We start from the raw sequence: 13,697 nt of genomic DNA, 5'->3' as shown, positions 1-13,697 counted from the left end.
ATAGAGATATCAACATTATCTAATTCATTCAAAAGTCCGGTGTGTCAACTAATATTGAGGTAAATTTCACCTAATTTGATATATATGTGTTCTATACAGGTAGGTTTTTAAATGGAAAAAAAATTAACCGAATAGTTAAATTTTTAGGAATATTATATTTTCGTCTGGGTAGTGGGAGCTGACTAAATATTATCACAACTGGCTTTATTTTAAGTGGAAATTATAAGCCTATAAATTGTGTCTCCACTGCACTGCTGATTTCACATCATTGACTTTAACTCTTTACCTCTTATACACACGTGCTTTAGTTATGAAAAATCTTGAAACAAGTATGTTTTTAAGGTACAATATTTGTAAACACTTTGAAGAACCTGATAACGGATGCATGCTTCTTTATACTGCAAATATAATATGAAGTTTGACAGCTGTATAGATTCAGATGAAAAGTGATTTGGTTGGATAACAAACGGAAACAGAAAAAAAAAAACCCTCTGTGCTTTCCCATTGGTTCATTTTAGGTATAAAGAGGAAGAATATAAAACTGGACTTTCTGCTCTAGATCATATAAGGCACTTCACAGATAGCCTCAAAATGAGGAAAATGGAAGATAATCAATATACTGAAGCTGAGCTGTCTTCTTTTAGTGCTTCCCATGTGCCGGAGGAACTTAAACAGCCGTTACACAGAAAGTCCAAGTCACAGGTACATATTTTCCTGCAGTACAGCATCATGGTGACATTGTGCCTTTGATGCCAAAAGGCAGCTAGTTTCTCTCTTTGCAATATTCTAGAATCTGAACAGGTTCAGAGGCTTTACTCAAAATGTTCACATCTTGCCTCAATGACCAAATCCAAAATGGTTAACCAATTAACGTGGCTGCACTCTACACAGAGACTTCGGTGGCAAATCTTATCCTATGGTGATTTTTCTTTTACTTGGCTGTTCCCTTACTTCTGTATAGATAGTTCATAATGTTTGCACCTGTTTATATACTACCTCAGAATTGTTTTCTAATTGGCTTGAATCTGTAGTTTTTGTCAACCTAATTATATTTTCAGACTTCTGGAAAGTGAATCCTGCCTTCAATTTTTTTTGGTCCATTACTATGTGTAGTTAATTAACAAGTTATCTAATTAATAGCATTTAAGAGTAGACTAAGGATCAGAGATTAAATGAGTTGCCAAAAGTCTGCAGCAACTTACTGGCAGATTTGGAAATAAAGCCTATTAATTTTTATTGAGTGAATCAGGACTGTGGTAACTAAAATAAATCCATTTAAGGATGCATAAATACCAATTAAAATAGCCTTCATTATTTAATCACAAAATAAAGGAAGTCAGTATTTTCTGCCTGACATCCACACTCAACCAGGTTGTTCATTTCATTTAGGTCAATTAAAAAGGAAAAGAAAGAAAGAAAGAAAGAAAGAAAGAAAGAAAGAAAGAAAGAAAAGAAAAGAAATTTCCTGTTCCTACCACATTTGTTGGTTATTTTGGCCTAACTGATCTCGAGCCCATTTTGGAGGTATCAAAACCTGACGTGTCAAACCATGTGACCCTATTGGCTTGTACATTTGGAAATGATTTCCTATTTAGCTGAGATGTTTGGGCTGGTCTTAGCAGCAAATGTGGTCATATCTCAACTAAGGTTGGGAAAAGCACTGTGCTTGTGGGATGATATAAATTTTTAAATATTAGTCAATTCGGCAAAAATCTAAGATACCATGTTCTTTTTGAGTTGGAAATGAAAACACCTCACCTCAGCACTGGAGTTGCTGGCTATGTGAACTTGAGAACATCACTTCATGACTGCAGGTACCACTTCCTCATTGGAAAGTGGGTGAATCGAGGAGGTATCTAAGATCTCTTCCTGCTCTATGATTAAGTGGAGATAAAAAAAAATATTTTTTAATTTATAACATTAGAAGTAAACCAGCCATAGTAGACATCTAATTTTTACCTACAGATAACCATTAGAGGTAGCTAGCATTTTTTTTGAACACTTGATAGCCCATTCTTCCTTCCTAATTGATCAGAGAGATACTGGGGGATCCAGGCTTTCTTTTCTGTTTTTAAATTTCTTTTAATTATTCCATCTAAAATACGTATAATTGTAAGACACAATACCTAAAAATTCCTGAAATAGTCAGAAATGGTTGAAAACAGAAGGGTCAGAGAATCTAGAGATAAAAGAGGTGATATATTTTGGTACCAGCATTTTGACATAAAGTCCCTGCCCAACTGGACTAAGACTTACCATCACAAGAAATACTAGTGTTTTGCAATCCTAACTCATATTTTTTGTATTACTTGATCATGTCATATATATCAGTTTAAAAAGGGTCAGTCCCTTTTGCATACTAACATTATTTCATGAAACTTTTTATTCATTCATTCAGTTGTTATTAACTAGCAGGTATGTGCAGGGCACTGATCTTTGTGCATGAAAATGTTTATTTCCTTTGATTACCAAAAGGCAGTATTTATTCTATATTCTATATAAAAGACAGTATTCTATATTTATTATTTTCTAGAATCTGAATAGAGATAGATGACTTACTCAAAACATTCATATATTTACTCTGTGATTTTGATAGTGATTGAATCCAAGAGAGTTGACCAATACGACAGTGGCTGCATTCTGCATAGAATCCTCTTTGAAAAACCCTATCCTAAAGATTAATTTCATAATAATAGGTACTATTTATTTCAGGCACTCTATGTTCTGTAGTGCTTGTAATTCCTTCGCAGCCCCTGGAGGCAAGTTTTTATTATTATTATCCCCATTTGATATGAAGAAAGTGACCTTGAAAGGCTAAGCAACTTGCCCAAGGTCATACAGCTATTTGAAGAGAGGCAGGTTAGAAGCCAGAAGTCCAAAATTTTCTGTATGTTCCCTTTCATTTTTCCAAATATTAGAATGGGTTTTGTTAAAACCATTTCAGAGTATTCTCTATGTTGATCTCTAAAAGTGGGTATATTATAAAAATAAAGTTCAATGCTCACTTCACACATATTTTAAACACTTCTAAGGACAAGGACTATATATTCTTTATCATTGATTCCCTAGGACCTAGCACAGTGCCTGGCACAGAGTAGATGCTTAGGAAATATTCCTTATATATCTGTTGAGATTTTGTAGAGGTCTAGAAGGCAAATTGCATACATAGAAGTCAAATGTGTACATTTAGAGCGATGACCCAGCAAATGAGAATCAGCCTATGAGGGCAGATTTTCTAACTGATTGCCATGATTACGGAAGAAACCACAGACTGGCCACATGTCTCAGCATGACTCTCAGAGGTGAAATTCTGCTTAACAACAGAGGCATTTTGTCTTTGTTTACAGACAGTGGAATGTCTTTGGCAGGACATTAATGATTCCACTTCAGCAGCATTTTGACAAGCGAGTTTAGCAATGGATGAGACCAACAATAGCAAATCAACAGTGAAAAGTTCACTCACAAGTCAAGACCAAACATTTCATTTGAATATTTTACTTGGCAGCAAATGGGGGATTCTCTGAACAGTTATTTAGAACTGACATGATAATGAGGAAGAAAGAGCACTTCTTCACAGAACACCGCCATGCACCTTATGCTCGGTAGACACTGGTTGGTTAGAATGTTGTTGGGTCTTGTGTTTTGTTTTAGGTTGTGGTAGGGCTGGCTTGATCCACCTTAGCTTTCAAGGTCTTTGGGTGTCGGCTTTGAATATATCAAACACGGAGGGAAAGCAGACAAAGGACTGGATTAAAAGTTGGGCAGAAATCCATTGTAGTTATGCCTCCTTCAGTTGAGTGACTGGTCCAGTTGAGTGACTTGGGGCGAGTCATGTCATCTCAGTGCTCTCAGTTATAAAATGCAGGAGTTGGTAGGACCGTGTCTTCTACTAGACCCCAGTGCTGTCAAGGCAGGTCTATGCCCTGCTCATATTTGTGGTTTCGGTCATAGACACACAATAATATTTTTGGTGCGTTGAACATGGGCATGAAGAGTGGATGGATGACCGTATCTATGGTTGGGCGGGGGGATGACTCATGTTTCTCAGTGGAGGCGTTGTTGACATTTTAGGCAGGATAATTCACTTTTTTTGTCCTGGAGAGCAGATACTTTTGTGGCCCCTGGGCACTGAAGGCCAGCAGTAACACCACATCATTACAGGAACAAAACGCCCCACACTTTTCCAAACATACCATGAGGGGTGCTCCTACTCCGGGTCCCTTCTTCTGCTAACACTCACCAGCAATATTCTTCAAACTGAAAGTGATGTTTTCCAATGCCACTTACCAAGTCTCTCCTCTTCACCCCAGGCATATGCTATGATGTTGTCATTGTCCGACAAGGAGTCCCTCCATTCTACATCCCACAGTTCTTCCAACGTGTGGCACAGTATGGCAAGGGCTGCTGCGGAATCCAGTGCCATCCAGTCCATAAGCCACGTATGACATTACCAAGGTCGACCAGAGTGGGACCAAGTCCAACAGTAGCATGGCTCTTTCATCTAGGACTATTTAAAAGACTGCTGAGCAGAATGCCTTAGAAACCTGAAGGGTCACTCATTTAAAGTCTGGTGACCTTAAACTGAATGCTTAAAAAAAGAAAGAAAGAAAAAGAAAGGAAAAGAAAGAAAGAAAAAAAAAGAAACTATTTATTCTCGATATTTTGTTTTGCACAGCAAAGGCAGCTGCTGACTTCTGGAAGGTCAATGCGACTTAACGTGATTCAGTGAGAATGAGCAACTTGCTGGGCAGAAGGCATCTTCGTCTGCCCTGCCCTGGGCTGTGGGTGGGTGTGAGGGCTGTGGGGATGGCGGCATTGGCACGAATGAACACTCCATAGAAACTGAATTCTTTTTTGTACAAGATCACCTGACACATGATTGGGAACAGTTGCTTTCAATGACAGATTTAATTTTTTTCTTTGTTAAAGTTTTATGTAATTTAACCCTTTGAAGACAGAAGTAGTTGGATAAAATGCACACTTGATAATTATAGAAACTGATAACAGGGAGTACTTGTTCCCCATTAACGTTTGCCTTCTTAAGTACATTGTTTAAAACTAGGGAAAAAGGGTATGTGTATATTGTAAACTATGGATGTTCAGCACTCATAAAGGTTCAGTCAGTGAAGTAACCTGTTCATCACCAGTACCGCTGTACCACTACACTAATAAAATGTTTGCCAAATCCTTGTAATAACATCTTAATTTTAGACAATCATGTCACTGTTTTTTAATGTTTAATTTTGTGTGTGTTGCGTGTACCATGTATTTATTTGTTGGCAAACTATTGTTTGTTGATTACAACAGCACTGTTCCAGTCAGCCACTACTTTCTGACGTCTGAGGCACACCCCTTTCTGAATTCAAGGACCAAGGTGACTCTACCTGTGTGTGGGAGTGCCAAATGGTGTTTGGCTTTTCTTAACATTCCTTTTTTGACGTTGTTTTGTTTTCCTTCTTAATGAGCTAAATACGAATAGATGCAACTTAGTTTTTGTAATACTGAAATCGATTCAATTGTATAAATGATTATAATTTCTTTCATGAAAGCATGATTCTTCTAATTAAAAACTGTACCCCATATTTTATGCTGGTTGTCTGCAAGCTTGTGCGATGTTATGTTCATGTTAATCCTATTTGTAAAATGAAGTGTTCCAGACCTTATGTTAAAAGAGAGAAGTAAATAACAGACTGTATTCAGTTATTTTGCCCTTTATTGAAGAACCAGATTTGTTTTTTTTTGTTTGTTTGTTTGTTTGTAATCTCATTTTGAAATAATCGGCAAGTTGAGGTACTTTCTTCAAATGCTTTGTACAATATAAACTGTTATGCCTTTCAGTGCATTACTATGGGAGGAGCAACTAAAAAATAAAGACTTACAAAAATGGTTATTTTTCCCACTGTGTGATATTTTCCCTCCTTGTGCAATTGTAGTTTCTCTAGGGATCGAATGATTTAAAGATATCTGGGGACTTGATGCCCTGGTAGATACATGGAGTGTAGAGCATGTGTGTATTGTTTCGAGATGATGTAGGAATAGACCTTGACCCACCACGAATTGGGATATTGCTGACTCATTCTTCCGAACTTTCTCTTTGTGGAGCAAAGTCAGGGTTCATGTGCGACACCACACGGTCCTGGTTTTACTACATGTCCACAGCACCCATTTTATTTTTATTTTTTTAAATTTTTTTAAGTTTATTTTTATTTGAGACACACACACACACACACACACACACAGTGGGGGAGGGGCAGAGAGAGAATGGGAGACACAGAATCTGAAGCAGGCTTCAGGCTCTGAGCTGTCAGCACAGAGCCCGTTGAGGGGCTCCAACTCACGGACTGTGAGATCATGACCTGAGCCGAAGTCAGACACTTAACTGACTGAGCCATTCAGGCTCAAAATTAAAATTTTGTTTTTAATTACACAAACACTGTTAACTAATTCACAAGATGGAAAAAAAAAACCTTTTAACTTTTCCATGTTTCTTTTAAGTCTTTGCATGCAAAATATCATTTTTTATAGTTATAGTAAGAGTGTAGGCATAATGTTCTTTCTTTACTGTGGCAAAAAAAAAAAAAAGTCAATACGTATTGTTACAAGTTCAAAATAATAAACAGTTGCCCCATAGTCCATCAAGTTCGATATACTATAATTTCTTCAACCATTTCAATTTTGTTGAAAATTTAGGTTTCCTGCATTTCACTAATGTAAGCAATGGTATTTTAATTTCCATGCACAAAATGGTTTTTGTGTGTTCATATGTGTACATATATGGTTGGGATGTGAAGAGTGGTATATCCATATGATAAATTCTCCAGTGGGGGAAGCAATTATGAATTGGTCTTGCTCCTTAAATCTAATGCCAATTGTTTTAAAATATGGAAATTTCATTTTTGGCTCACTGCAGAGGTTTTAACAAGGCTTGAAGAATAAGTATGACACATGGAAATAGATACAGACTAATTTCTTCATTCATTTACGCATTCTTAGCCGCAATGCCATATACAAAGAGAATCACGTTCTTTTCTAAATGTCAGTAGCATAGGAATTAGATATATAGGGTATAAATGTTAATTTTTTAAATATAAAGTATGTATACAAAAAAGCATTCAGGAAATCTACTTAAGCTATAAATCTGGTCTGTAAAAAAAGGAAAAGAAGGATCTAGTACTTGGGACATAAGAAAAGCACAGATCTGGAACATGCTGTGCATTTTCCTTTGTTCTAAAGAATATACCTATAAATTCTGAACCAATTTGAATATTCTCAACGCTACTAAATTTTTGTTAGGCTTCGAGCATGACATTTCAGTTGTTTGCTAATACGTAGTGGCTCCAAATTCCAAAAAGGCTTTCAAGCCTTACATTTCTGCTGTTGTCTCCATTTATTTCGCCAGCAGTCCTGCACCACGTGCCCCTGTGGGGGCTGGTGAGATATGGTGGAGACAATATTGGATTTGGAAACTGAAGGCCTGGGTTTGAGGTTGGGGTCCACTGCTTCACTGGCTTTGAGGTCTCGGGCAAGTCACATACCTCTCGAAACCTCATCTATGAAACCCGGGTAATAACACTTGCTTCTGCTGCTGCCACATTGGGTTTCTGTGACTGTCAAAAATCAAAATACAGTTTTGGAAATCTTTGCTAAAACTTTGACACCTGCAAGGCATTTATAAATTTCATGGTAGGAATTAAGGAAACACAATATATGCATGTGTCTATGTGTATATGTGTATACACATATGAATCTACAGACACACATACACAAACATTATACTAAGAGAAAAGTTTTAGAATGTAACGGAAATCTACTCTAGACTTTACAGAAGTAGACATGGACATTTTCCACAAAAAAATATTAATAGATAGTTCCTGAACAAATACGTATCTTTGAAAAATAAAGCTTAGCCCTTTGAAGATACGAGCTATTCAGTACAATTGTTGAGAGCTCTCAAAAAATTTAAGGACAGTTAAGAAAGCACATTTGAACAGTAGGCACATTGAAGGCTGCCTGGGTGGCTCAGTCGGTTAAGTGTACTGACTCTTGATTTCAGCTCAGGTCATGACCCCACGGTTTGGGAGTTCAAGCCCCACGTCGGACTCTGTGCTGTGTGGACCCGGCTTGGGATTCTGTCTCCCTCTATCTCTGTCCCTCCCTGCTCACGCACTCTGTCTCTCAAAGATAAATAAATAAATAAATAAATAAAAAGAATAGGCACATTCATGGTTTTTTTATTTTCAGATAATGACCATCAACCACTTTTATTTCTGTACAGAATAAATGAGTTATCCATTTTTAACTGCCTGTTATGTCAATGTCCCGCTGAAAATATGCACATCCGTTACCTCAGTCATCCCAGAAGGCCTGAAGCAGGCAGCCTTACTCCTGTTTCACAGATGAGGAAACTGGATCTCAGAGAGTTCGAGGACCTCGCTCAAAGTTAATAGGCTGGGAACTGGCTGGCTGAGGTTCCAGGGGTGTCTGGCTCCTTATCCCACTCTTAGCTAAGAGTCTCAGACCTCCTGATTGAAGCACAGCTAACAAAAATCCAAAAAGGAATGTTCCAAATCAAAGAAATGTGCCCACAGAGAGTAAAGCTGTCAGAGATGCAAATGTGCCCGGGAGACATTTAGGCGTCTGAGTCTTGGCTGTAAAGAGTTTGGAAGGTGAGTGCCAAGCACTAGGTTCCAAGCTTTTTCTATTCAGGTTATCTCAAGTCAAACCAGCAATACCAGTGCTTTTTTGAATGATCCTAAATGATTCCTTAGCAAGAGAAGAGCCTGAGTAATCTTGTTTGCAAATTCGTAGCAGGTGGCTTGAGTTTCCTCCTTACCCTTTTTGGAAAAAAAAAAAATGATTTACCCCAAACCTACATTTTGAAATTATTAACATGGAATGAATTAAGCCCTTTCTAAAATCGTTAGCAGACTCATCATGAGAGAAAGCAAATGTAGAAGTGCAGTTAAGAAGTTTGGAGAGCCAGCCAGCTCTTCCCCAAGAGATTTAGGCTAGGATTTAATTGTCTGTTATATTTCGCACAACTCATTTCTGAATAGAAGAGACTGTCCTTGGGCAGCATGTATTTAGAAAAAGGAGGTATGATGGTTACTATAAAAAAATTCCAGAAAACAACAAAGACTCATGAAAGGGCGGAGCAATTGGAACCCTTGTGCACTGCTGGTGGGAATGTACATTGGTGCAGGCACTATGGAAACCAACATGGAGGTTCCTCAAACAATTAAAAATAGAACTGCCATATGATCCAGCAATCCCACTTCTGGAGAGATACCCAAAAGGAATTCAAAGCAGGGTCTCAAAGAGATATTTGTACACTCCTGTTCACAGCAGCATTGTTCACAGTAGCTGAAGACTGGAAGCAACCCACGTATCTATCGATGGATAAATAAACAAAATGTGGCATATACAGATAATGGAACATTGTTCAGTCTTAAAAAAGAAAGAAATTCTGACATATGCTATCATATGGATAAACTTTGAGGATATTATGCTAGGTAAATAAGCTAGTCGCAAAAAGACAAATACTGCATGATTCCACTCATATAAAGTACCTAAAATACTCAAACTCATAGAGATAGAAAGTAGAATGGTGATTGCCAGAGGCTGGTGCCAGGAAAGAATGGGGAATTGTTGTTTAATTGATACAGAGTTTCAGAGAAGTGGATGTGGAAGAGCTCGTGACAGTTACAGGGAAAGCTGGGGAATCAGGTTTAGGAAATAATCCAGAACCAATGGGTACGCAATAGCAAGAACCCTGGGCCACCTCTTAGGCTGTCATCGTCAAGATGAATCAACTATGTTCAGTCTTTCTTGTCACTCTGGGTCCAGATTAAAATTCCAGGGATAGAGCTTGAAATTGGCCCTACTTATAACCCTACATGATCCAGAGCATCATTAAATGCATCTAAAGGTATGGGACACAAAAAGCCAGTTCCCATAAAGCTAAATTGAGAAGCTCCTCACAAATAAGTGGGAATAAAATGATGGATGTAAAAAAATATATTCATACTACTTAATGATAGGGAAACTAACTACATGTAAGGAACAATAATTTCAGGGAAGGACGTAGGATTTGGTGATTTTAAGAGTTACCAGAGGGATAACCTGACAGCACATGCAAAATTAGGACTGTTCCAGAAGCCAAAGGACCTACAATCCTCTCAGGAATAATTCTTCCAGAAAATTCTTAAAGTAAGGATTTTTGTTACTGTGTTTTTCTGTTTTGTTTTATCCAATCATGGTTCCTACTGACAGTTCTACCAAGATTGGCAATAAAATTGTAGTCAAGCAGCCATGTGTTAACCGTAATTAGAGACTGATTCATAAAAGGATTTGCTCATTTCTATGGGATGCATGCAGTAATCATGGTCAGTAAGAAACGAAAGTGTTTGAATTAAAAGCACAGTAAATCAATGTCTAGAAAGAAAAGCAGAAACCACTCTAAAATTTTAATGCAAACGGTTGCATATAAAAACATTGGAAGCTCTGGAAGAGCAAAACGAAAGGGTAGAATGTAAACCAGAGACCCCGAAGTGGCCTGCCCCTCCCCCTCCCCCCCACAGCGTCATGAAAGCATGGCTGCTGTTCCTGCTGCTGCATCTCCTAATGTGCCTGCCTCCACTGCTGTTGCTGACACCTCTGCATGTCTATACCCCCAGCTGCTACTACTCGAGGAGTCACCCTTCTTGCTGCCTTCCCACCTCCCACCAGTGGTTTCCATCACACCTCACTGGAAGCCAGCTGGGGAATGAGGTTTTCCCACATCCAGGCCCCAGTAATACCAGTGGGAATGGTGCTAAATACCCACAGACCATATCTGACCTAGGACTGGCTAAACCCAACGCATGCTCTAGATTCCTGGAGAAATCCTCTGACAGCTTCCCACTGGGTTTTGAATAGACACAACACATCAACGTGGCCTCCAAGCCCCCCCATGACCTAGTTTTTGGCTACCTCTCTAGTCTGGCCCCACTGACCTATCTCAAAGGTGCTGAATGACTTTCAGTCACCAAGTTCAACTTCACTTTTAAGGACTTCACACAGGGCACTCTGTGAACTTAGAACATGCCCTCTTGTCTCTCTCTCAATCTAGAGCCAGCCCCCCACATTCTTAGTTGGTTAAACTAACTTACTCTTCAGATTTTAAGTTATCTACTACTTCTGAAAAACCTCTCTCGATACATTCTACTCTCCTCCACCTATTAATGTAAATGAACAGTCCTGTTGTAGTCTCTCATCAAGGAATGTGTTACATATTTGGTGTACCTATTATAGTTTGTAACTGTATATATATGCATGAATAATTTTTTTTTCAACGTTTATTTATTTTTGGGACAGAGAGAGACAGAGCATGAACGGGGGAGGGGCAGAGAGAGAGGGAGACACAGAATCGGAAACAGGCTCCAGGCTCCGAGCCATCAGCCCAGAGCCTGACGCGGGGCTCGAACTCACGGACCACGAGATCGTGACCTGGCTGAAGTCGGACGCTTAACCGACTGCGCCACCCAGGCGCCCCAATGCATGAATAATTTAAGATGGTTGTTCCTAAAATCTTAAGATCCACGAATGTACTATGTCTACTTTGATCAATGTTATATTCCCAGTGATTAATACAGAGTATGGCGCTCTGTGACTACTCTATACATTTTTATCAAATTAATGAATAAATAAATAAGTTTCCTGAAAGGATGTACATCAAACCAATGTCAGTGGCTACCTCTAAGACAAGTGGAAAAAGTAACTTTTTATAATATACACTTTTGTTTTAATGCTTTTAACAGGAAAGAATTACTTTTATGTTTAAAAAAACACACATTTTGGAATTGAGACTCTCAATTCTAAGAATTCATCCTAAGAAACTAGTTAGCACTGCACACTAATATTTGTATACATGGATATTCATTAAAACATTAATAATCAAAAATTATTATCAGCATAGAAGGCAAATGAAAGAAACTTACTGAACTAAACTGTGCTGTGTCTGCATGCCCACAGTTAAGTACATGGACAGATAGTCCTAAGATCTTAAATGAACAATCAGGTTACAGTTGGCTGAAGCTATATCCTGCAATATTTTACTACTTAGTAGAATCATGCATGAATTTTTATTTGTCTTTTACTTTGCTTATTTCCATTTTTGCATTATCTAAAAATAAACATGTGTTTCTTTTGAAACAAGAAAAACATTATTATAAAAACAAGCAAAAAATTTCTTCCAAATTAAGTAAATAGTGCCAAGAGAAGAAAAAAGAGGTCTTCTCTAAGAGAGTGACACAGGTGCTTTCATACCAACTGAGTGTTGGTTGACGCCAACCTGCTCCCTCTCAAATGACAACAGAGAGATCTATAAAGAGCGATGATGGTTTTATCCGAGATCCAAGGTCACATAGCTGATCCGAAGTCCAAACCCACTGCTTTCTGGAACACTGCAGTGGGAACCATGTCTCGGTAAGGAATAGGTTATGAGCACAGTGGGTAAAATCTTCGTGTCCAACAAGGGAGCTTGGGTCAAGGATTTCTACAATGGGTTCAAGGGTTAGATTATTTCCAAATATGCCCAAATTGACACCATGCTGTAGATGTTGGACTCTATTTGAACTTGTTTTTTACGTATCATTAATAAAAAGAAACTATGTCTGTAAGGCAATAAAGTTATTGTGCATGTTAAAAATTAGAGTTACAGTACCCATTCCCTATATATTGATTTATATTTATTTCAATTCTTTATAAAAAATGTTTTTAATGTTTATTTATTTTTGAGAGAGAGAGAGACAGAGTATGAGTGGGAGAGGGGCAGAGAGAGAGAGAGTGGGATACACAGAATCTGAAGCAGGATCCAGGCTTTGAGCTGTCAGCACAGAACCCAATGCGAGACTCGAACTCACGAACTGTCAGATGATGACCCGAGCCGAAGTTGGATGCTTATCCAACGGAGCCATCCAGGCACCTCTATTTATTTCATTTCAATTTCAGTCTCTAACTACTCATCAGAAATGGGCTCTTTTAACTAGCTGAATGGTGTCGAGCTCATATATGTAAGAAAGAAGTGGTCAAAGGCATCTTGTGTCAAAACCCTGCTCCAATTTGACATCACAGAAGGCAAAATTGACTTTTAATGCTTTCTCTACATTATTGCTCTGTGGGATAAAATGTTGGCTTCTTCCAATCATCTCTTTTAGGCAAAAGCATCTTTAAGTCAGGATAAATATACTGGGAGAACAAAGAATCAGAGATTTCCCCAAAGAAGCAAAGTTAACAAGGCCAGCAGGAGGCCAGCTGGTGTCCTGACCTTGTCAAAAAATATCTCCTCACCGCCACCATTGAAATCATCTCCCTCTGTAACAGTCACATTCTTTTCACTTAAGATAATAATGGATTTTTTTCTAGGAGGAAGGTCATATTAAGTGACTTCAGTCTGTATTATTGTGAATTAGTTAATTGATCCTTTTGTCTGTGGTAGCAAGGAGAGGAGATATTTTCTGAAGAGGTGAGAGTTGGTGAAAACAGAATGTAAGGGGACAGACTGGAGTCCCTCTCTGAATGGCAAGGCTGGGACATCTGAAGCAGGGAGGGTAGCAGCAATCTGAGGGCTCTGTTTACCTGGGAGAAGAGCAAGAGGAGAGTCCAGCCTTTTTTTGTTTGGTTTTTCTTTGCTGTGTTTTTGTCAAGGACCAAGTCTT

The 13,697-nt window shown here is 38.4% G+C and overlaps 1 protein-coding gene across 5 annotated transcripts in view; it reads left to right on the top strand.

Moving 5' to 3' along the window:
- The window catches only part of MECOM (MDS1 and EVI1 complex locus), a 46,350-nt gene extending 41,850 nt beyond the window's left edge, over nt 1-4,500 (top strand). For all 5 annotated transcript variants that reach the window (XM_047099731.1, XM_047099730.1, XM_047099729.1 and 2 more), the window contains 2 exons: nt 519-702; nt 4,311-4,500. In XM_047099731.1, the coding sequence (XP_046955687.1) occupies nt 519-702; nt 4,311-4,445 (319 nt within the window). In that variant the 3' untranslated portion in view covers nt 4,446-4,500. The remainder of the gene's footprint in view (nt 1-518; nt 703-4,310) is intronic.
- The last annotated feature ends 9,197 nt before the right edge of the window (nt 4,501-13,697 follow it).

This window comes from Lynx rufus, unplaced genomic scaffold (genome assembly GCF_022079265.1).
Source record: "Lynx rufus isolate CCGP_SWC_20201006 ecotype Redwood Valley unplaced genomic scaffold, mLynRuf1.p SCAF_5, whole genome shotgun sequence".
Classification (NCBI taxonomy): Eukaryota; Metazoa; Chordata; class Mammalia; order Carnivora; family Felidae; genus Lynx; species Lynx rufus.
This window is presented reverse-complemented; position numbering and strand designations above follow the sequence as displayed.